Raw genomic sequence first — 25,562 nt, 5'->3', positions numbered from 1 at the left:
ATATTATATGGTATTATATGTTTTTTTATATATATAAAAACATATAATACCATATAATACTTCATGGTATCGACACCTTTTTCTGGAAGAAAAGCACTTATTATTTTTATTTGGGATGCCCTTTTAAGAATTCACATTCTTCTGCTAAACCACTAGGATATTAGCTCTCTAGTGTTTAGAAACGAAGAAAGCGCTTTATAGGCAGAAGCACACAGGATGAAGGAAGTGGCAGCATCCTCCCACCACAGCATCCCATTATGGATGAAAGGGAGACGGACAGAGAACATCCCTCTCCCAACAGCTAGATTGCTGCTACTGGTTAAGAAACAGGCTTGGGGGCCTTCCGAACCCTTACTTACCATTCTCTTTCCTCTGCAGATCCAACGTGGCAGCCCTTGTGTGGCAGGGTGAAAGGTGAGGAAAATCCCCCAGTTCTCCAGATCTGACTCTGGCCCCTCATTTGCCCTGCGTACCATAGCCTGCATGACAATCTATCTGTAGGCAAATGACTTTCTGTGAAATGCATTATGCAAAACACAACCAGGTTTTGTTTTTTGTTTTTTAAAAAAGCAAGATGCTAATATTCTGATGGGTATTAGCTATAGGCTGCTAGAGGTGTGACATTAACAGAGATAAGCTACTCAAATAAGGATCTGGGCAAAAAAAAAATTGAGAGGAAGAGAGACTGAACAGGGCATTACATATGGAGAAGGCCGGTGGTTTCTGCAATTGAATACCTGCATTTGGGTAGAATAAGGCAGTCTCCTAAGATTTAGTTAAATTAAATCTAGATTTAATTTAAATCATCCAGTAAATTTAATTTATTGTATTTTTAACCATGGATGGATCCATTTGGCGTTGACAGCTCAATATCCAAACTGTCCTGGATCTCTATCCTGCAGGTTTATATATAGGCAAGTTGGTGATTTTGATGTAGTGGTTTGGATAAAAAGTGCCCTCTAGTGCTGAGCTGTCAACTTACAACTTTATTTACCCAAGTAAAGATTCAAGAGACATGTCAAGTTCCTCATGGGGGGAAGCCTCATATTCATCTTTAAACTCTGTGTATGATCTAACCCCCCTTTTAGTTAAAAAAAACCCACTGTTATTCATAATACAGAAGAAATCCCTCCACGGGAGCTGATGGGGATTGTCGGATTCATCTACATGTATCTACAGGGATCCGTGATATACAGGATGTGAGTGGGCCAGCCTACATGCTTACCGTAATTACAATCCACATGGCTGGCTGCTATACAACAGGCAACAGTAGTTTTGTCATTCACTTTAGTGCTGAGGCGTAATCAAGAGGAAGTTCAGCATATTTAAGACCCTATTTGAATAGTATTTGGACATGGCTAATATTTTTTTGAGATTGCACCTTTGCAGGATCAGTGTAAAATGATAAAGAAGAGTTGTCCGATCCTAAACACAAACACACACAGGCACACAACAAATACAGCTCCATCTGACAAAACAGTTGCTCCAATTTTATTTTTATTTTTGCTTTGGACAGACACGAGTTTATTTGTTACCTGGTTTCTCACAATTTGAGTCACAGTGATAACATATTTTAAGATATGCATGTTAATAACACAAAGCAAAGTCAAATAAAAAAAATCTTATTTACATGATGGGCATTGTTTTACTCTAATACACCTGTGCAATCTCATATATAAAAAAGTGGTGAGTATGTATTATATCAGAGGTTTCCAAACTTTCCATGTTGGTGACAACATTTTTTAGGCATGCATCATGACACAGTAATTCAGTTTTACTAGTAAACAAGAGGTTAAAGTAAAGAACCCCTTTCCAGACCCGGGAGGAGCATGGGGAACGTTTAGAAAGCTCTGTATTATATAATGGAACTTGCTCTGTAAGTTCACGATCCATTTGATTCATTCTCTCACATATAAAAACATCTGTAGGGTTTAAAACTTTTGCTCATTTTAAGACCTCGGTCTTAAACTCATTCATTTGGAAGTTGTTTTGATCTACGTAACTTGCCTGAATATACATACCAAAAAGAGTATTTTAACAAGTCTTACTGAAATCCAAAATATTTCTATACAGTGGACTTCAGGGTTAGATGTTAAGACAACCAATGGGAAAAGAGATGGGGCTCAAACACTACACCATATACAAAGTACAATTTTATATTTGAAATTCTGGGGGCTGTGGGAACATGATCTAATTTTTGTTGTTGTTTTAAAAAAGACAGCAGCCATTTGGATATTTTAAAAGTGGCTTTTAAGTAACAGTAAGGCACCACTGGGAAGAATCTTTTGCTTTCTGCTGTTGTACATAGTCAAATAAATATTTACTCTAAAATATCGATAATATCCATGTATGCTTCTATCCATGTATCTGGTGAAAGAAAAAGAAATGTGCTTTACACCAAACAAGTCCTATTATTGTTTTTCCTTTGAAGTATTTCCTGACAATACTTAACATATACACACACACCAAGGAAGATTCCTATTGCAGAGAAAGTGCTAAAATGTTATCCTCTGAGGAAGACGGAAGCTCCAGGTTTTGCTTCTCTCTCTAAAAGGCCACGTTGCATTCTAAATGCCAAGGCTTTGGTTAGAATTTCAGATAATATTGCACGGGAATTAATTTGCCAATGGTACAGACAATTGGCAGGATCAAATGAAATCACATCACAGAGTTTCTAAATACCATAATCCTGAGAGTTTCTGAGTGGACGTTGTTTGTAAAATCACCAGGTTTTAACCACTGCATGCTTATTCCTTCATTTGTCTGCCCTCTTGACACCTCGCTTTTCATTACATGGCTGTTCCTTGCTGTCAAGCTTTTTCACTGCAAAGATCCAGACTGACTAGCTGAAGAACACAGCTCCAGAACTTCACTCACTCAATGAATAATCCATTGGCAGCAACAAGGAGTAGATAATGCAACCATCTCCACTCTATTGCATAACCAAATTTCTAACTTGAGCAATCAGTTGAAAGCACTGTCATCAATTTCTCTCTGCCATCTTTAATCAACATATTCAAAGAGGGAATTTGCTCTTAAATCAGCTTACACAAAATGTACAGCTTCCGGAGCATTTTTTTAAATTATTTTTTTTAAATCCCCACTGTAAAACTTTGTACTTCATTTGTTCTTCGGAAGGCTAAAGTGTTCCATTCCAGGAACAAAAACGTAATAATTTAACATTTTACATCCTGCTTTAAAAAAATAATAACACACACAATACTAATTGAGCTGAAACTGGAACTGTTAATTAATACTGCATATATGTAAAGGATTGTTAAGTGCATAGGAAAAGAGTCTGCTGAAAAATCCATTATTATTGTAGACTATGCTTGATCCCAAAAGGTATTGCAAGATGCTGCTGTGCTTATGGCTGAAAAAAAGTCCTTCCAATTTTGCAACGAGACCTGTGTGGGTAGAATCTTTGGGTCCCTGAATATATTCAACTGCAAGGATTCCATCAGAAGGGTGGGCTCATGGAATGCACCTCAACATAAGACCTAAAGCTACGCAATAACTTTTTTTTCTTTTAATGAAAAAGAGTCATAAAAAAGCTTTTACATACATATTTCTGTACACACAGATTGTAAATGCAAAGCAATGTTTCTCCATCCTAAAGCTCCAGCCTGCTTTATTTATCATCAACGGGAATGCACATAGTCTAAAGTAGTGGCTTCCTAACAGATCACTTGATAATTGCTATGGGTCTTGGCAGACCTCTTGATGATTATTATTTGCCTGTTGTAGCCATTGTAACGAGCAATTACAATTGCAGTGTGAGCTTTAGTTGAATTTTTATGGCTTGTTTTATTTCTTATATTGTACTTTACTATTATTACCATTAAATTCAAATTGTAAGTGTTCTTCACAGACATGCCACAGACCACCTGAATGAAGCTCATGGACCACCATAGTTTGGGAACCTCTGGTCTAAAGCAAAGTGCAACCTTGGCTGCACCATTGTGAATATTTCAGAGTTCCTTTTCAAAGCTTCCCCAAAGATCTAAGTATACTTTTCATGTGCATCTCTAAGGAAATCTTGCTCCAACTGTCCCACCACAACTTAACTTTGGATATTATTATACTATAATACACATCTTCCATCTTCCCACTTTTTCATTCATGACATCACCAGAAAAGTCATCCTTTTGTCTCCAATTTGCATAGTAATGTGTACAAGAGAGCCATCTTCAGAGCTTCCATAAATAGTCATCCCATTCTCAATCATGTTCCAATTAAGGACCACATTTCTCTCATGTGTGTAAAGGTGAATTGGTTGTGAAAGAGTAAATGCACTTTTCAACTGTCAGAATGACAAGAAAATTCCTGCGAAAAGTAATGAAATTTTGCAACAAAACCGTAACTTTAAAATGCTGTCCAGTTGTTTTGCACCTCATGGAAAGGAAAAAGCTTGTAACAGGTCAACCAAATGTCTCTTGCTGACACTTCCTGCTTGCAGCTGGATGCTTGATTAACAGCTGCCACATCAAAGGAGAGGGGAGTGTCTTCAGCACACAGGAGCCAAATAAAAAAATCTTTTCATAGCTAAGAACAGTTTCAATGGTACCATGAAAGAAATGGAAGCTCAGGGCAGAGGTGTTAGCAGAAAGCCACAGAAAGAGTCCTATTAGCATCTATTGTTGCTTATGTACACTAACTTTGAATATTTGCCTTGCATAGTTCAAAGGAGAGAGCTTTACAACGATTCGTTTTGTAGAACCACCAATTCAGAAGCCATGGGGTAAAACTCACCCCAGAGGAAAAGCCCAACAGCATAACTGTTAGCAAAAGAAGAACTTAACTTCCAAGATGACAATGACACCTTGAATCCTGTTGTTTTGTAGCACCTGCAAGCCCCAAATTCTTTTTTCTTCTTCTTCCAAAATATGAAACTCCACCAATCCAGCTGTTTGGCTAGAAGACACCCCAGTTTCCAAAGCTGAAAAGTCCACCTGCAAGATCTTAGCTGTTTGTTTGTTTTTTTAATAAAGAAAATGGAGGTGTCTGAGCAAACAGTCCCTGCCTCTGGGACAGGAGGAAGGATCTGTGTACACAGTATTTGGTTGTAGACACCTCCCTCCCTCCAGCTAGATTTACATGCTTGGAAGCCTGCTTCCGTGCACGTACTGCCCTGAATTGTGACATAGGCATTTTCGGTGGATTTGTTAAAAGTTGCTACTGATGCTTTGGCAAACACAGAGCAACATTCTTTTGGTCTCTGAAGGGCTACAATTCATTAAAGTTTTCGCAGATTGCCTGAGAGAGAGTAAGAATGTCACGTACAATGAATCCCAACTCTTTCCAGAGACGGAATGTATTAAAAGTTGTGCCATGTAGTTCTTTCCCCCTACCTCTCATCGTCAAGCTAATTTGATCAATTTGATCAGTAATCTCAGACAAGACTGCAATTTGGGGGGGGGAGAGAAAGTGCTACGAATGATATTTATCATGGAAAGAAATACAGAAGGTTGTCAAGGAAGCTATGCTTCAGGTTAATGTAACAGAGACTTGAATTTTGTAAAATGTTATTGTCCCGCAATACAAGACAAGCTGAAAGTCTTGGCTCTTTTTGATGGTACTGGCAAGACTTGGACTGAGCTCCAAAATGTGATCTATACAGTCCCTACTATGCCTTGCAAGACACTTTTCAAGGTAACGATAGTAATAATAATATACCACTCCCCCAATACTAAGCACCTTATTGGAAGCAAGTCCCCATTAATTTCAAAGTAACTTAAAATCCCCATCAATGGGGATTTGGATTACAGTTCACAAAATCTTTGATTTGTAGAACCAAGGTGGAAATCGGCAGGAATAACCTGAGCAGGATTCTGACAGCTTGATCTGAAAATGATACCCAGAGTGGGATTCCCCAGCCCCCCCAAAAAAGTGTGGTATGAAAGGAAACCTTTTGACAAGACTGCTGGGTTCAAGGGAAATTTCAGAAAAGCAGTCACATCCCCAGAGAGGTCAACAGCCCCACTTCACCTTGGAATAGGTGGAAGTGGCGGAGCACCTCTTTCTCTACGACTGGATCCACCTAAAAGGCAAAAGAAAAGAGATTTCACCTTATTTTTTTTATTCACTGAAGCTTATGCTCAAGATATTCAGTTAAAACATCCCCGTTCAATTTTTTAAAAACTCTTCTGTTATTCATTGAACTAGTATTGGATGGATATGAATAATACAAAAATATTTTATGTCGTAATTACATGTAGCTGTTACAAACGTGTGGCTAGCTAGCCTACAACATAGTTCATATATACATGGGGGGCGGGGGGAGTTGTTTATTTCAAACTGATAATAGTATGGCACCCGTATGATTGCCCAAAGATGCAGGCATTCATTTTTAAAAGACACATTGCTGGTCAGGTGGGTTTTGAAGGGTTTTCAAGCACCACAAAAACTTGCAAAAAGGAAAAACGGCAAAAAAGAGAGAACACCTGCACGAATGAGAAACAATATTTATTTTGGTACTGTTTTCAAGTCTAAGAAAATCCACTACAGTCATACCTCGGGTTACAGACACTTCAGGTTGCCTTTTTTTTGGTTACGGACCACCGAAACCTGGAAGTACCGGAATCGGGTTACTTCCAGGTTTCGGCAGTTGCGCACGCGCAGAAACGCTAAACCGTGCTTTGCACAGAAGCGCCGAATTGCAGCATATGCAGACATGCAGTTGCAGGTTGTGAACGCCTCGGGTAGTGAACGTGCATCCCACACAGATCACGTTCGCAACCCAAGCGTCCACTGTATCTACTCCAACCTAATTTTAATGAAAAATGTAAACTGCACATGGCCTGGCTCACACCACATGCTAAACCACATGGCTTAGCAAGACCATGCAAACTGGTGGACTCCTGGAGAGGAGGAGCTTACACCCATTTTGGCCCTCCCCAGTCCTTTTTGCTACCATGCTAAGATAAACCATGGTTTGACTTAGCATATTATCCAAAAGCAGAAAGCAGAGACATCACCTTGCCAACAAAGGTCCGTATAGTTAAAGCTATGGTTTTCCCAGTAGTGATGTATGGAAGTGAGAGCTGGACCATAAAGAAGGCTGATCGCCCAAGAATTGATGCTTTTGAATTATGGTGCTGGAGGAGACTCTTGAGAATCCCATGGACTGTAAGAAGATCAAACCTATCCATTCTTAAGGAAATCAGCCCTGAGTGTTCACTGGAAGGACAGATCCTGAAGCGGAGGCTCCAATACTTTGGCCACCCCATGAGAAATCTCCCTGGAAAAGACCCTGATGTTGGGAAAGATGGAGGGCACAAGGAGAAGGGGACGACAGAGGACGAGATGGTTGGATAGTGTTCTCGAAGCTACCAGCATGAGTTTGACCAAACTGCGGGAGGCAGTGGAAGGCAGGAGTGCCTGGCGTGCTCTGGTCCACGGGGTCACAAAGAGTCAGACACGACTAAACAACAACAACATTATCCAAACTGGGACTCATGTTTAAGGCCGCCTCTCGCCACCATAAGCTAGTACAGATTTGGGAAAGGGAGATGTTTTCAGAGGGAAAGCTGACTAAAGTCGCCCCTTTTTCCCTTCTGTTCATGGAAGCCTCTTCCAGATCAGAGAGCCTTCCATGAGTGGAACAACACAACTAAATACAGTCCAAAGCCATTAAATACAGGGTCTAGGAGTACCCCTCTGTGGTCACTTGTACAATTTAGGTGTGTCATTTAATAACATGAACGATCTTTCACACGTACGTAGTGATTTCTGAGTGCTCAAAGCCCTTTTTATATAACCTCCGTGATCGCTCCCCAAATGCTCTGCTAACAAGCACCTCGTGAAAGAATACTTACTTCTGTTGTCATTCCTTGCAAGTTTACTGGGGTAGCTTTTGTTCATTGGCACATACGGCTCTGGAGGTGGCAGGTCAGACATAGGATGGAAGGAAAATCTGCTCTCCCACTCATCTGGAGAAAACACAACAATAACAGGCTTTGTAGAACTTTCTGCAATGTCATATTATACATAGGCGACCACCAAAACCTGGGCATCGAGGCTCAGGGTTGAATCCAGCACACCTTAGCTGCGCACCTGTGTTTTCAGGGGAGTGCAATCCCAACCACCATGGGGTTGAATCTCTGTTTCCTGACCTGCGCCTTTTGACTGACCAGGAGCACACTTCTGTCTTGCCGGGATTAAGTTTTAATTTCATCCAGTCTGTTACTGACACCAGACACTGAAATAGCACTGAGAAAGCTTCCTCAGATTTAGATGGAAAGGAGAGAGGGAGCTGGGCGTCATACACTGAACCCCAAAATTCAGGACAACCTTTCTTAAAAGAGCAGGGGGGGGGGAGGGACAGGACAGACCCTTGAGGGACGCTACAGGCCAACAGCCAAGCATTGAACCTGAGTCCACCACAATCACCACATTTTGGACCAAAGCCACTGTAAAGCAGGCCTCCAAATCTCATCCCAGTGCAGTGGCCCTGAAGAATACAGGCCTTTTCTGCAGTGGCTCCCCATTTGTGCAATGCTCTCTGCAGGGAGGTTTGCCTGGTGCCTTCGATATACATTTTTTGGATGCTAGGCGAAAACGCCCCTCTTTAAGAAGACCTTATTTGATTGTCACCCAATGCCCCTTTGAAATGTGCCGGGGGGCTAGTTATTGGGTTGTTTTTGTTTTTATTATGTATTTTGTGTTTTTATATTGTAATTTTATCCTGTGAACTGCTCTGAAGCCCTGTGGGTATAGAGTGGCATACAAATTTAATCGGTAAATAATAATAATACAACACCAAATAAAAAAGATAGGGAAAAAAGCATTACTAACTAAAAGTGCTCATCTGCATTAACGCAAAAAGGACACACACATTCTACCCTACCCAACTAAAAGATGGGAGTTTTCCAGGGGCCGCCGATTTGATTTGTGCTACCTCATACAAATCCCGCTTCACTTCTGACAAGCCAAGACATCCCACTTGACCTCAGGATTCATCCGAATCGGGTGCACACCCCTAGTATCATTCTACAATACCTGGGCCCCAAACAACATTCTTGCAGTGTTGGTGTTATCAAAATGTCATCACTTGCAAGTGTGTGGGAAGGGCTCCTTAAAATCCTTGCAGTTAACTAAGTCTTCTTCAAAAGGTAGGTACTTGAGTAAAAACAGCATTACAAATGATCTATGATTTTTTAACTGGCACAGGAACCGGTTTGCTCCATTTTAAGAATTAAGAACTACCTCAATTTTGGTAGCAAATTATAAAACGTTTGCACTGAAGCATTAAACAGTCATTGAGCTCCCCACCCACCCCACCCCCTGCAAGAACGTCTCAAAATTTGCTGAGCTTGTTTTTGGGAGATCACGGACATTTCCTTTAATGTGTTAAAATCCTGGGAGGTTGTATAGTTACAATGGAATATGGAATGGACTTGGTGGTGGGATGCAAAATTTTATTCTTATTTATGTACAATTATTACTTTGCCAAAATATAATAATAATAATAGTTTTAAAAATGTAAAAATCCTCCCAAAGAGAGGACATGGCGGGGGACAGAACCTCAGTTTCTTAAATATTTTTAATGCTTTTTGAGGATTTGGGGGGCAGCTGCTCCCCTGCCCCCCCCCCCCCGCCTACGCCCATGTCCACAATATTACAGTGTTTATGCAGTTAATTCCTGGTAAATTGGGTAACTCCACTTTTTCTAAGTTTTTGAAAATAACCAGACATGTAGGGGTTGGAAGAAGTTATTTTTTTCTAGGGATACTGGCACCGTATTCCACCAAATGTTAAAAGTGCGGCACTTGCTGTTAACAACTTCACGGTGAGTGCCGGCACCTCTTTTACTTACAAAAAAAACAAAACAAAACAAAAGGACTGCAAAAGAGTGTATCAAGAGGGCAGAAGAGCAAAATTGCAAATTCTTCCATGTACAGCAGCGGAGAGCTGTCTCCCACATGACTGGATGGAGTTCTGTCCCTCTCTGAAGGGAACCCTGGGTTCTACCCAGACAGAGAGAAAAACCCTCCCCACGCGCAACTGTGCACGCAAGGATTTTTGCAGATGTTCTGCTTTAATTCACAGAAGTTGCTGGACGCACGCAATCCCGCTCTGCGCATTGGGATTGCAGGGTGATTGCCACACACACTGTTATGTACTGAAGTTCTCACCCTCGGCCAGCAGGGGGATACTGTAGCTAGTTATGCAAATAAGGGATCGAAAGTGATGTCCAGTGATTGGATAGTTTTAGCAAAATTGTTACAGTTATGTGTACTGGAGCTCTATATAGGCAGGCTGACTGAACCCTTCAGTTCAGTTCTGTTATGCCTCTGAATAAACAAGAGCTGTTTGAAGAATCACTGTGTCGTCTGATATGTTCACCCACAACTTAACACACACCATCGCATGAAGAATCCTGGAAACCGTTTCGCATGGCGGACGAAGGTGGCGGTGGTGGGGGAGGTGCTCCAGAAGCAGGCCTGTCAGGAGGAAGTGGAGGAGGAAGTGGTCCGCCTCTGTGTTTATCAAGCCCGCCTCTGGAAGGAAGCTGTGGGGTAGCTGGCAAAGCCCGTGAAGTGCTACCGTTTCTGCTTATTGGCGGCGGAGGTGGAGGAAGGGGTCCTGGATATGAAAGAACAAAGGAATAATAATAATAATAATAATAATAATAATAATAATAATAATACAGTGGTACCTCGGGTTACATATGCTTCAGGTTAAATACGCTTCAGGTTACAGACTCCGCTAACCCAGAAATATTACCTCGGGTTAAGAACTTTGCTTCAGGATGAGAACAAAAATCGTGCAGGGGTGGCGCAGCAGCGGCAGTAGGAGGCCCCATTAGCTAAAGTGGTGCTTCAGATTAAGAACAGTTTCAGGTTAAGAACAGACCTCTGGAACGAATTAAGTTCTTAACCCAAGGTACCACTGTAATAATTCATACCCAGCCCATCTGGCTGGGTTTCCCCAGCCAATCTGGGCAGCTCCCAAAAGGACATTAAAAATGTGAAAAAACATCAAACATTAAAAATTTCCCTAAACAGGGCTGCCTTCAGATGTCTTCTAAAAGTCAGATAGTTGCTTATTTCCTTGACATCTGATGGGAGGGCATTCCACAGGGTGGGCGTCACTACCAAGAAGGCCCTCTGCCTGCTTCCCTGTAACCTCACTTCTTATAGTGAGGGAACTGCCAGAAGGCCCTCGGAGCTGGACCTCAGTGTCTGGGCTGAACAATGGGGGTGGAGACGCTCCTTCAGGTATACTGGAAGCAATCAGCAGCGGCATTCCACACACACACCCCATTTCGAAACAGGGCCCCATTGCCCTTTCTTATTCTGAAAGGTATGACTCATACCATAGAACATACCAGAGACATACTCGAGAACATCCTACACAGAAGGAACAAGAGGCCATTTATCTGTAAGCAGAGAGGAGGGTATTTGCTGTCTTTCTGTATTAGGAGGCCCGTTCGCAACATGAAAAGAACCCAACCCATGTCTGTGCATGCGTGGGTTGCGATTCGCTGCTTCTGCGCATGCGCGTGGCATCATTTTGCGTGTCTGCGCATGCGCGAGCAGCGAACCCGGAAGTAACCCTTTCTGGTACTTCCGGGTCACTGCAGGACGTATCCTGAAAGAACGTAACATGCGGTATGACTGTATGTATTATGGCATTCGCGTTGTTGCTGGAAGAACGCAGGGAGCCTCACCTGATCTGCTGGGCGGGTCTCTGACGGGAGGTGGCGGCCTCTCTCCTGGTGGCGGAGGGAGAGGTCCAGAGCGACAAGAACCAGGCAGGCTCGGCGGAGAAGGACACGCTAGCGATATATTCCTCTGAGGAAGCCGCGGCATCTCATCGTTTCCGCCGGACGTCGGTGGAACCAGAGGCGGGCCTGGCCTGCTTGGAGGTGGCGGAGGAGGGACTGGAGAGCCAAAGGATGGCCGAGGCGTGGAAGGAATTGGAGGCCTGTTGTTTTGAGGTGGAGGAGGCGGTGGCAAGGAAGCTTCCCGGTTGAGAGGTGGCCTGTTTCCTGCTGGGGGCGGCGGCGGCGGAGGCTTGTCTTCTGTCGGCCTGCCTGGGGCCGGAGGAAGAGGAGGCCTGTTTGCGAAAGGAGGAGGATGACCCCCTTGCGACGACTGGCGGAGGGACCCTCCGAATCGATTTCCGGGGAAAGGCGGAGGTGTGAGGCCTAAGCTGACTTGCCTGCTGGCTCCGGGCACAGGAGGGGGTCCTCGGTTGTACAGCGTTGATGGGACAGGTCTTGGAGTATTTGGCACGGGAGGAGCGCCCATATCTGCCCTGGAACCAGGGTCAGGTCTCGGTGGAGGCATTCGGCTCCTCTGTGGCTCTGGAACGGCAGTTCTTTGCCCGGGAGAAGGGCCTGCAAACCGGCCTGCACCACCTGGGAGTGAAAAGGGCTTTGCCGACGTTGCTTTTCCTCCCGGTGGGAACACTGGAGCCCTGCTTCCCGGAGAATCTGAGAATGGAAAGAAATCAGTTTGTCATACAGAACCGAAACCACACGGAAAGGGATGGATTTTGAGCCCCGTACGTATTGCCGCGATATATGCAAACGTTTACTGCAACGTGAACGGTAGCATCCAAGGAAGGCTGAAGGACTACAGATCTCTTCAAAAAATAAAAAATCCAACAGAGGATGACCGCTGTCAGCGCGTATGCAAAGCATGCTCCATTTTCTTCATGCTGTTCGGTAAGCAATGGATCCTCGATGGTATATTCCCTACTTGACCGACAGCCCTGCAAAAATAGCTCTGGCTCAATGAAATTTACGTATATTTGGGGCGGCAGAAGGAATTTCTCTTCTGTCCTGTTACTTGCATTTGTCTAGAAGAGGCAGTCTCACAGAAAAACTCGGGCTTGTTAAGTGCCCTGAGATTAAGAGGAGAGCCATAAATAGCCTGTGACACAACAGATAATACCAGCTCTGAAAGACTGTGTTGTATCAAACACAGGCTGAAAGACCTCCTCATGCACTTTTAACGGCACTGCTACATCCAAGCCTTATGGGAGACGCCTGCAATCAAAAAGTACAAATCTGACCTGCCTCAGCCACTCCAGCTTGTTCCCTGACCCATAAATGCAACCATGAATCAAGGAAACTTTATTTCACAGTACAGAATGCATACTGTTATTCCTTTTCGAAGCCTCTCTGCTCTGTAAGGTGACTTATTTTTGCCGGCATCGTTTTGCATTTTGCATTTAATTGTAAGCCATCCTGGGAAAACTCTCCTTTCCCCATGATGGGTGGTATAGCCATGTTTTAAATAAATATAATAAAAATATTGCTGCGCTAGATAAACCAGCCGTACAAACAGAGACAAAATGGATGTATTTAATGCCAGCATTGCCAAACACACATTCTCCCTCTCTGTCACAGGCATGGGTTAACGGCATGTTACCAATAATATATACTATTCATAATCTATGTAAGTCAGTCTATACTGGAGAAGCAATCGGTCTAGTGGCTTAAGTAATACCGAGGGAAGCAGAGTTCAAACCCCTGCTCGGTCATGCAACTTACTAGGTCAGGCATAAGCAAACTCTGACCCTTCAGATGTTTGGGACTACAATTCCCATCATCCCTAGCTAACAGGACCAGTGGTCAGGGATGATGGGAATTGTAGTCCCAAACAACTGGAGGGCCGGAATTTGCCTATACCTGTACTAGGTGCATGGGCGTAGCCAGGGGGGGCAGGGAGGGGCAGCTGCCCCCATTAAGTAAATAAATAACAGCACTTAACTAACTGACCAATCACGTTGCAGATGGCTCAGTTCTGCCCCCCCCCCTAAATCTTGTCCCGCCAGCAAATATCCTGGGTATGCCCAGGACTGGGTGACCCCAAATGTTTTGGGGAGGGGGATTATTGGGTTGTTTTTGTTTTTATTATGTGCAGTATTTTGTGTTTTTCTATTGTGATTTTATCTTGTGAACTGCCATGAGAGCTGCGGGTATAGGGTGGTATACCAATTTAATTAATAATAGTAAGTCAGCCGAATCGACCTTCCTAGAATTGCTATGAGATTAAAATAAGGTGCCCTCACATCTAAACCCCCAAGCTGCACGAAGCAAGGGTAAGATGCAAATGTGATAAAGAATAAAATAAGCTAGAGCTGTAGGAGGGAAGACACAAAGAAGTATTTGCCTATGATACAACTTTCAAAGTAGGGAGGCAGACCACCAAGTAGGCGAGGAGAAAAAGAAGATCTGTTTGTGGGTCTTGGCATAAAAGGCAGGTGCTTTGCAGTTTACTTGGCTGATGTGTTCACACTGGAAAGTGATGCTGCACGCAGTTTCCATACTTATTTGGAGGGAAGGGGAAAGAAGAACGGAAAAGGTGGCAGACTGGGACGAGTGGAAAAGGGGGTTCAGGGGCAGTGAAGAGCGCCTGGATTTCAGGTGAGAAATGGTTCTATGCATCATGTAACAAGCAGCACCCATTCCTGAGCAGGCATTATCAAATGAAACCTCCATTCTGGTCCGCTTGGCACCAAGAAAGCCGGTCAGTCAATAGCTCTGCTGTTCCAGTGTGTGTGTGTGTGTGTGTGTGTGTGTGTGTGTGTGTGTGTAAGTGAGAGAGAGAGAGGAAGCACCCAGGATGGATTTATTGTATTCATATTTGGCCTTTCCTTGCATTGGGTAAGCAAGGATGCCAAGTGCAATATTCTGTGCGCCACTGAATGTATTCCCCGGCTTACCGTTATCCCTGTTTGCAGATCGGAGTTTGGGCATCCCTGCTTGGAACAGACCTCCTAAACCAGGTGGTCCTCCTCCACCATAGCTGCCGCCACCGCCGCCACCACCGCCACCACCACCGCTGCTGCTGCTGCTCGTGAAGCCACCTCCACCACCAGACCCTTTAGGTTCTGCAGAGACAGCATGGGAAGGGAGGGAGAGCATTTAAACACCATAATTATTATTATTACAGTGGTACCTTGGGTTACATATGCTTTAGGTTACATACGCTTCAGTTTACACATTCCGCTAACCCAGAAATAGTACCTGCGGTTAAGAACTTTGCTTCAGGATGAGAACAGAAATCGGGCTCCAGCGGCACGGCAGCAGCGGGAGTCCCCATTAGCTAAAGTGGTAACTCAGGTTAAGAACAGTTTCAGGTTAAGAACGGACCTCTGGAACGAATAAGTACTTAACCCGAGGTACCACTGTATTTAAAAAAAAATGTACTTACAAGCAATGACCAACTGAAATGCATACGAAGGGAGGGCCTGCGATCAGGCATGTGTGCACCTTGTTGAACCAGGAAGTGACCTGTAAACGGGTGGTGCACAGCGTAACAGGGCGGGGCATCCCACCGACATGAATGGGGGGGCGGGAACGGAACCCTCACGTGAAATGGTTGACTGTTCTACCCATCCATACTACCCAACAACTTAGGGGTGATGCGCAATCAAGGTTAAAACTGTAAAACAGATCAATACCTAAAATCTAAAGCAGAATAAAGATGGTGCAATTAAAACCCAAATAGCAACAGAGAGCGAAAGCAGATTTAAAAGATGCAAGGAACTTAAAAAACAAAACACTCTGTAAAAAGTCTAGGAGAATGAAGAAAGGTCTTCACATCCTAACAGGATCTGTAGGTTTTTGGTACCTGCTTTAAATGAAACAGCGACTGGTCATGCCCCAAGGAGCAGCTGGGGCTGATGGGAATTGGAGTCCAACAACATCTGGAGGGCTAGTGGTTCCCCAGCCCTAGTCTAGGATAACTCAAGACCATTCAAGTTTTGGGTTGTGTACATAACAGAGTGGCACTGCACATGTGGGTCACATGGACCTGGTTTTTCTGCATACATGAGTGCTTTCAATTGAACTCTGAATATTTCCCATACACACTACTGTGTGCTGTTTTCCATGCCCCCAAATTAGTACTTCCTCACACACCCTGCATTCCAGAAACCTGAGGTCCATTGTGGGCATGCACACAGGTATTTATTTACCTGTACAATGTGGTCGTTTTCTTAAAAATAAAAATTGAAACACATATTTTCCAATATACCAGACTTTCAGAAAACAGAAGGGTGTTTGTTTGTTTGTTTGTTTCTAGAGTGTCATGCCTGGTCCCAACAGCATCTAGCCAACAGAAGCAGACAGTATGGTGATAGATGCCACCCCAGTAAAACAACTCCAGACATAACCCTCCTCACACCTTAGTACACCTGTTTGAAATATTAGGATGGATTTTTCGCCCTCACATTATCCATGGATCAGAAAAACCAGGAAATGAGGGGAAAGTGCAGACTACCACGTGGATGAGGACAATGTTATATAGACAACACAAGAAATATGCACACATGGGATGCATCAAATCCACTTTAAATTGCCAGGTGTACGCAGCCTTTACATGCATACATTCAGAACCACAGAGGAAAACCCTACGCATTTCACAGCTTCAAGACCTCTGGCTAGTGGTGTAGAAAGTATTCTGCACGGATAACCCACTGAAAGACACAGAAGTATACTTACTATCGAAGACTGGGGCACTCCTGTCATTGGTAACAGCCTTCTTAAGTTTTTTCCCTTTGGTAATATCGGAGAGAAGAGCATTTCGCCCTGCTTGCTCTGATCTGTTTAAGCTCGGCTTTTCTGTATTCGCCTGCAAAGGAATGATACTAATTATGAAGCAGAACAAGGAAAGATGCATTTAAGTCACAAGGATGCATGGTGCAGGAATCACCTTTCTTTTACACCTCAGAGCCAATAGTTACCCAACTATTTTTTGGCAAATCGGATAGATAGCTGTTTGAATACCAAATCAGACCACCAGCAGTGCCAGATTGGCTCTGCCGGTGCGTTTACACCATGCCAACCTCCCTCCTGGCCTGCCCTCTCTCTCCCCCTCCCCAATATGCAACAGCCACCCATCTGTCGGGAAGGTAGCAGGGCAGCTCTGCCCCACCCCACCATTTCTGGTGTTCACAATATCATATGGTGGGCATATGTTATATGGTTTAAATACAAAATGCCTATACGGGGCAGAAGATACAAAACTAATTGCTTGCAACATTATAGTTTTTGTACTTCTTTCCACATGGATGACTCCTTAAATGTTTGTGCAATGACCTTTCCCAACATGTTCCCCCCCCTTAATTGACAGCTGTATGTCAGTCTGGTTCAGAAAGAAAGGTAGGCCATGACTATTTAATTATTATCTTTTTAAGAAAAGAAAAGCAGCCATTTTCCTTCAGGCACAGCATCCCTCCAGACCCAGTTGTGTTTCATTTTTCTACCAACAGGAAGTGGCTTTATACAGAACCACACCAGTCGGTACAGCATAGAATCACACAGCTGGAAGGGACTGCAAGGGTCAACAAGTCCACCCCCACTCTTAATCTCAGGGTTGTGGGTTCGAGTCCCACACTGGGTAAAATATTCCTGCATTGCAGGGGATTGGACAAGATGGCCCTCATGGTCCCTTCCAACTCTGCAATGCTATGATTCATCTACTCTGATTGGCAGCTGCTCTCCAGGACAATCATAAATAATAATAAATAATAAATTTATACCCTGCCCTTCCCGGTTCAAAAACCGGGCTCAGGGCGGCTAACAACAAATTTAAAACACTTAATTATAAAAGCAGCATAAAATACAGTATAAAAACATGAATAACAATAAAATTCAAAAATCAATTTAGGGGAAATAAGCATTAGATAATCCCCAGGGCTAGCTGGCTGAATTGGTCCTACTTGGGCCAGCGAGGAAGCCAGGGGAGAATTAGCTGTGGGGTCTCAGAGCGGGTGATCTTCATAAAAGGGGAGGGGGGGAAGAGAAGGGAAATAAAAGATCAGGCTGAATTCAAATTAAAGGCCAGGCAGAATAGCTCTGTCTTACAGGCCCGACAAAAGAAGGTTAAATCCTGAAGGGCCCTAGTCCTAGACAACGAGATCCTAGGGACTGAAAGCAGATGCTGTATGACCAAGGCACAAGCCTTTCCCAAACATGGATGCTGTTCTGCATACCATTGCTGCTTCTGTGACAATTAGCTGGGACAGTCACTGTTGGACTTTACTACCCCAACATAATATGTGAGAATGGCTCTGGCCCGATGTCAGAACCTGGCAAACGTGCAGCAAATGCCAAGGTCAAGGCATCCTGTGTGAAACAGGTCAGTGTGTGAAGGGCAGGGGTGTACCCCTAAACATGTGTTAAACACCAAGAACCTGCGATAAGCTGGGATTTTCAGACATACATCTGTGGATGCAAAGTGTATAGCAGCCCTGAATGTCTGCTTCATTTTTTTTAAAGAACTTGATCATAATTAAGTCAGTATTTAAGTCAGTAAAGAAGAGACACTTTTAAGTTTGCTGTCTTGGAAACAGACACACAGTTCGTTTGCACAAAGAGAGTCATTTTCCAGATAGAGGCGAACACTTCCAATATCCAAACACAGGATTTCCTGGATATATTTCGAAGGGAATAAAACAGTTTCTTATAATGCTTTTCATTAAAAGCGCTTAAAGAATTCTGATCAAAGAGCCATTCCAATTTTACAGGCTCCATATTTAAAATCTGCCATGATTGCTATAAAGTTTTGAATTATCTTTTGTTAGCAGAAGCACACACATTTTTTTTAAAAAAAAGTTTAATAGAAAAAGAAAACATTTTGTATGAGCAACATGAAACAGCTCAGATTTCTCCAGATGTTCCAGAAGTTGACTCACGCCTCTTCAGAATTCCACTAAATAAGCATGTTTTCCCCAAGTGTAAAATCACGTGCAACATTCCTGCACTAGATTCCTATTCCTTTTCCTAAATGTTGTACACATCATAATAACTCCCGAGGATGCAGATTACAAGTAAGGAGTCAACCTATTAAAAATATTTTAAAAATCAGTTCAATTCCTATTCAGATTCAATTGTTTTTAATTTTATGGTTTATAGTCCAGGTTCAGACACCGAGGATGACTGAGAATTAGAACCCTGGTCTCCTGAGTCCTAGTCCAACTCTCTAACCACTACACCACACTGGCCAAGACCTTGGCTTCGTTTTCATTGATCCATACAATAGATTTTTTTAAAAATAAAAAAGTTGAGACTTACCAAGGCAAGTGTTGGAGGAGGGGGAGGAGCTGGAGGAGGAGGGACAGGCATGGTTTAAACCTAAAACGTTCTTCTATCACTGTGAAACCTGTCAAGGGGAAAAAACACCGTTTTGTAACTTCTCAGAAATGCTCTGCTGAGGGGCAGTCCCCTCCTTACACATTAGTAAAAGTATAGATAATGACAAATCTGAACCGCAACAACTGAAATAACAAAAACCTCAAAGTTTTAAGCAACAGACATACCACCCTCTTGGGTGGTACACAGCTTTTTAAGGAGAAAAGGCCCTTCCGAATAGTTAAAATTATGACGCTATTATAGCCTTGGAGCTCAGCAGAATGACTGAAAATCTGATATTTTGTCAAATCAAGGCAAGTGGGGTGATAAGGAACGAGACAGGATAACTTAAATAGAGAATGGAGATTCTTCATCTCAGGGTCGTGGGTTTGAGCCTCACATTGGACAAAAGATTCCTGCATTTCACGGGGTTGGGATAGATGACCCCCAGGGGTCCCTTGCAACACTACAATTCTATCTCTCTGCCAAATGTATGCACCTGACAGGAGACTAAAATACATGGAAAAGACCACCTTAGAAAAGACCTCCTTAGAAGAAGGGTGGGATAGAAAATAAATAAATTAATGAATAAAAGAACGGGGGCTAAAAAGGGGAGGGGGGTATTGGTACTTAGCCTGCCAGAAGAGTGGCAGAAAGTGAGGAAAGAGCATTTGTGGAGAAAGTCACCTCTTTTATTCAAAATATACATGTTTTACTATTGCAACCTCAGAAGCAGAAAGCCAGGAAGAATAAATAAAACATGCTCTAGGTAACAGCAACCGTGATCGCTCATTACTTTGGGGTGCGGCAGGAGAAGAGAAATTCAATTTGGGGGGGGGGACTCAAATACTGTACCAATGTGTTTTTGCACTCAATTATTTTGGAAGGTTGGTACTGGAAACAACTGAATCACTTCTTCCCTGCTCCAACTAAAGATTTTGTGCTTCCTATAGTGCTCCACCCCCACTCTGTGTGCAGAGGAATTTTAAGATCCCAAGATTTACTTCTCTGGAAGTAAATGCTAAATGCTTGAGAAGGTTTTTTTTCTTTTTGAGAGTTGGGGAGAGGACACAACATTACCTGCAGTCACTTCCAGCTAATATAATTTCATATTATCTGTCCCAATAGCTTTGCCATCCATTCTCCCTCACTCTCTCACCCAATGAAGAAAGAAAGCAATTACAGAAACACTGTAAAGATTGACTACTACAACAATAGAAGAAGGGGGGGGGGAAACCTGCTTTCAGGATTTAAAAAACACTTTTTCTAACTACAGCTTCAAAAGGTCAATGACAATAATAATCTAAAAATATATACTTAGGTCACGTAAGCATCGGCCGAATTTCCAAACTACTCCAGAGTTGTGCACGTTGCAAGGCTCATCACTGCAGCAAAACAGATACTATTCTCCCTGTGAGCATTTTACACCTAAAGATCAGAATCTGTAGCACTAAAATTTGTTCAACTTCCTGTTCAAAAATGGTCAACAGGAAAATTAAGTTCTCACAGCAAACCACAATCATCCTGTTCAACAGCTTCTTCTTTTTCCACAGCTGCAGTGGCCTGTGGAGTTCTGTGTCATACAGCCAACCAATTCTTGCCTTAAAAATAAATTTTAAAAAACCTTAGCTATATTAGTTCTTTTCTCAGGCTTAACCATTTCAGGCCATTAAGAGGCTTCTTATTTAATTGCCAGAAGCAAATCGGGGTTAGGATTCTTGTGTGAATTTTTAGCAAGACTAAACAACTTGATACAGAATGAAGATTACCCACCAACTAGAATAATAATGATAATAATAATAATAATAATAATAATAATAATAATAATAATAATAATAATAATTTATTACTTTTACCCCACCCATCTGGCTGGGCCTCTCCAGCCACTCTGGGCGTCTTCCAACAGGATATTAAAAACATAATAAAATATCGAACATCAAAAACTTCCCTAAACAGGGCTGCCTTCAGATGTCTTCTAAAAGTCAGGTAGTTGTTTATTTCCTTGACATCTGATGGGAGGGCGTTCCACAGGGCGAGTGCCACTACCGAGAAGGCCCTCTGCCTGGTTCCATGTAACCTCACTTCTCGCAGGGAGGGAACCGCCAGAAGGCCCTCGGAGCTGGACCTCAGTGTCCGGGCTGAACGATGGGGGTGGAGACACTCCTTCAGGGATATTGTTTAAGGATACATTTCGGGAGGGGAAAAAGTATTTTAAAGCTGAGGATGCATTGCCTCTTCTCTAGGTTTTCAGAGATGAGCTTTCATGAACGGGATAAAAAATAGGTATTAAGATTATGACAAGAAAATTAGGCAGGCTCGTCTCACCAAAATCAGTAGATTGCTCTGATTTTTTAAAAATTGGAGGATTCCCATATGGGACAGCTGCATATTCCTGCATTGGAGGGGGTTAGACTAGATGACACTCAGGTCCCTTCCAACTCTACAATTCTATAATTTTATGAATGTTACAAGGCTCTATGATGTTAAAAACTATTTTTGCTGATTAGAGAGCTTAGAGGTGAGGCGGGGAATCTGTGACCCTCAAATGTTGCCGGTCAACAATTCCCATCATCCTTGACCATTAATTATTATACTTCCCTTGAAGGAAAAGTATGATTAATTAATAAATGGGGAGGCCTGCTTTCTTTTATGCTTCCCTCATACTTAATAATTTAAAAACATTTCAAATACCTCAACTCCTAAATTATTAACATGCTCGTAAATCCCCTTGCGTTATATATCAGTCGGTCTTTCACGTGGCGGCCTCTGTAGGCTTAAGTCGACAGCATGTACCTAATCAGCCATTTTAAAGCAGCCATTCTAGAGACACTTAAAATGTAGATGGACCGCAGTAGCAGGCAGCTCTCGGAGGTTTTACTCATTTCCTGCACGATTAATCTCCAAGCAGAGAAAAAGAGGAAGACTAAATGGCAGCGTAGGAAAAACAAACAAAAAAACACCCATAAGGCTGATAGAACTTAGCTGGGGGGGGGGTGTAGAGAGAGAAATTAAGTCAAAAGTTTAAGAGTGGGCATTTTCCTGCCCACTGTTTTTACTCCCTGACACTAAAAAAAGCAGTCTAAAGTCTAGTTAAGTTGCTCTGTGTATATGCATGTACATACAGAGAGAGATGGAAGTGGAAGGGAGTCAAGTGTTGAACAGATTCATCAACTCAAGTGAAGTAATGAAGAAGGAAGCTATCCATTTATAAAGGTAAAGGTAAAGGGACCCCTGACCATTAGGTCCAGTCGTGACCGACTCTGGGGTTGCGGCACTCATCTCGCTTTATTGGCCAAGGGAGCCGGTGCACAGCTTCCGGGTCATGTGGCCGGCATGACTAAGCCGCTTCTGGCGAACCATAGAAGCACACGGAAATGCCGTTTACCTTCTCGCCGGAGCAGTACCTATTTCTCTACTTGCACTTTGACGTGCTTTCGAACTGCTAGGTTGGCAGGAGCAGGGACCGAGCAACAAGAGCTCACCCCATCGCGGGGATTCGAACAGCCGAACTTCTGATCGGCAAGTCCTAGGCTCTGTGGTTTAACCCACAGCGCCACTCGCGTCCCTTCATATGTTGCCATGAATACAATTATATTTGGAATGACTTTATACAGAATATAGTAGGTTATTGAAGACTGGAGGAAAGACCCTCTTAAGTACATTAGGGGGGGTGGGCAGGGGAAGGACTAGACCATATGAAAAATGAACATGAATTTTAGCTGCGGTTCATTCATTTTCAGCTTTGTATTCTTGTCACAAAAAAGCGCACCTAGAAATTTTGTAGTTGTGCCTATAACCTAGGTTTAAGCTGCTATTTAGCTCCTAGCTTTCACATCTCAGTTTCTAACACTGGTTCCACTGTCTAACAGCTCTTACTGTCAGAAAGTTATTCCTGATGTTTAGTTGGAATCTGCTTTCTTGTTATGTTTTCTCCTTTCAGTATTATGTTTTCTGGTAGTTCCTTTACGTTTTTCTCCAATGCTAGTTACTGTGAGATTTTACTTTCTTGGGCTCCATGATCACTGCAGATGGTGACAGCAGTCATGAAATTAAAAGATGCATGCTTCTTGGGAGAAAAGCAATGACAAACCTAGACAGCATCTTAAAAAGCAGACACATCACCTTGCCAACAAAGGTCCGTATAGTTAAAGCCATGGTTTTCCCAGTAGTGATGTATGGAAATGAGAGCTGGACCATAAAGAAGGCTGATCGCCGAAGAATTGATGCTTTTGAATTATGGTGCTGGAGGAGACTATTGAGAGTCCCATGGACTGCAAGAAGATCAAACGTATCCATTCTGAAGGAAATCAGCCCTGAGTGCTCACTTGAAGGACAGATCCTGAAGCTGAGGCTCCAATACTTTGGCCACCTCATGAGAAGAGAAGACTCCCTGGAAAAGACCCTGATGTTGGGAAAGATGGAGGGCACAAGGAGAAGGGGACTACAGAGGGCAAGATGGCTGGACAGTGTTCTCGAAGCTACTAACATGAGTTTGACCAAACTGCAGGAGGAAGTGGAAGACAGGAGTGCCTGGCGCGCTCTGGTCCATGGGGTCACGAAGAGTTGGAAACGACTAAACAACAACAAGTTTCCGTAGGCGAACTTTCCTAACACAACAGTTTGCTTTCATAGAATGCAAATTCCTTGCTACCCTTGGCCATGATTTTCACAACACCCTCCTCAAGCACAATTGGCTGGCTTGGATTTGCCATTGCACTGTGAACAGCTCCCATCAGCTCCAGCCAGCACGGCCAATGGCAAAGGAGGATGGGAGTTTTAGTCCAGCCACACGCCTGGAGGGCCATTTGGTCCCCATCTTTGGCCCACGAGGCCCCTTTCCAAGCTCTCGCATGCCTGTGCAAACAGTGAGCTCGACGAGTCTACTGAAGTTTAACGCAGTGAAAAATTGGCATTTGTCGGGTTGTTAAAGGACGAGGCGGCACATGCCGAGTGCTGGTAAACAATGTAACTACCCATTTGCATGCACAATTAAAAGCTCCAGCAGATACGATGGCAGGGCAATAGCCTTAAAAGTAGATCCTGCTCTTTATTGCCGTCAGGAGTACACTTCGCTCTTCTGCAAGATGGGCTCTTGCTGCTTAAACAGGTGAACCAAAACAGTCCAACAATCTCCCCAGATACATTCCAACGGAGACCTCATATTGAGGACATCGGCTGAAATAGAAGTAACTACGTCATGTGCACTGCGACTATACCTCTGTAGATCTAAGGGAACAACAATGGCCCCAGGCCCCAGTAATCAACATCATTAATTAATTAATTAATTAATTAGTCACCTAATTAATTAATGGGTCACCACAGCCACTATGGGTGGCTTCCAAACAAATTAAAAGACAGTATGACACCAAATATCATTTCCTTACTTGTTCTCTCTTTCTATTGAGCCTGAACTAGGGCTGGGTAATAATAATAATAATAATAATAATAATAATAATAATAATAATATATTTATTTATACCCTGCCCATCTGGGCGGCTCCCCATAGAATATTAAAAACATGATAAAACATCAAACATACAAAACTTCCCTAAACAGGGCTGTCTTCAGATGCCGTCTAAAAGTCAGATAGTTGTTTATTTCCTTGACATCTCATGGGAGGGTGTTCCACAGGGTGGACGCCACTACCGAAAAGGCCCGCTGACTGGTTCCTTGTAGCTTCACTTCTTGCAGTGAGGGAACCGCCAGAAGGCCCTTGGAGCTCGACCTCAATGTCCGGGCTGAAAGATGGGGGTGGAGATGGTCTCCCCCCACCCCATTGTGGCATTCGCACACTGCACAAGCACCGGTTTTCCTGTCAACATTTCCAAATAAAATGACAGCAGTACTCCCATGAAGTCTAAATCAGTGTCTAAATAATTCTGCCCTGCGGTGTTCAACGGCATAAGCTTACAGGTGTTGTTAACAATGGCTTTCTGCAAACATACAGCTGATTTCAATGGTCTTCAGCAATCCCAGGGTTCCTGCCCCCCACATGCTGGCCCCTATCTAGCATGGCATGGTGAGAAATTGCTTGCAGCAGCCAGAGGTTGCATACGTGGTGACACAGTTTCCCTCTGCCTTGCAAGGCTGATGCTTCATGGCTTCACTGTGAAGGGGCTACATCAGAAGTGGGGAGCCTGTGTATCACCCTTCAGATGTTGCTAGATGACAACTCTAACCATCCCTGACCATCAGCTGTGCTGGATTGTGCCGTCTGGCACTGAAGGCAAACAACATCAGGAGGGCCACAGGTTACTTAAAAGGTAAAGGGACCCCTGACCATTAGGTCCAGTCGTGACCGACTCTGGGGTTGCGGCGCTCATCTCACTTTATCGGCCGAGGGAGCCGGCGTACAGCTTCCGGGTCATGTGGTCAGCATGACTAAGCCGCTTCTGGTGAACCAGAGCAGTGCACGGAAACGCCGTTTACCTTCCCGCCGGAGCGGTACTTATTTATCTACTTGCAC

At 43.4% G+C, this 25,562-nt stretch overlaps 1 protein-coding gene across 2 annotated transcripts in view; it reads right to left on the bottom strand.

Annotated features, from left to right (window-relative positions):
* Nucleotides 1-3,514: 3,514 nt before the first annotated feature.
* WIPF1 (WAS/WASL interacting protein family member 1) overlaps nucleotides 3,515-25,562 on the bottom strand; it is a 59,153-nt gene continuing 37,105 nt past the window's right edge. For both annotated transcript variants that reach the window (XM_053359087.1, XM_053359094.1), the window contains exons 2-8: nucleotides 19,040-19,127; nucleotides 16,466-16,595; nucleotides 14,683-14,850; nucleotides 11,675-12,442; nucleotides 10,366-10,587; nucleotides 7,818-7,931; nucleotides 3,515-6,040 (exon numbers count right to left, since the gene is read on the bottom strand). In XM_053359087.1, the coding sequence (XP_053215062.1) occupies nucleotides 5,985-6,040; nucleotides 7,818-7,931; nucleotides 10,366-10,587; nucleotides 11,675-12,442; nucleotides 14,683-14,850; nucleotides 16,466-16,595; nucleotides 19,040-19,090 (1,509 nt within the window). In that variant the 5' untranslated portion in view covers nucleotides 19,091-19,127 and the 3' untranslated portion in view covers nucleotides 3,515-5,984. The remainder of the gene's footprint in view (nucleotides 6,041-7,817; nucleotides 7,932-10,365; nucleotides 10,588-11,674; nucleotides 12,443-14,682; nucleotides 14,851-16,465; nucleotides 16,596-19,039; nucleotides 19,128-25,562) is intronic.

Source organism: Podarcis raffonei, chromosome 1 (assembly GCF_027172205.1).
Source record: "Podarcis raffonei isolate rPodRaf1 chromosome 1, rPodRaf1.pri, whole genome shotgun sequence".
NCBI classification, from domain to species: domain Eukaryota; kingdom Metazoa; phylum Chordata; class Lepidosauria; order Squamata; family Lacertidae; genus Podarcis; species Podarcis raffonei.
Note: the sequence above shows the minus strand (reverse complement) of the source record. Positions and strands in the feature narration are given on the sequence as shown.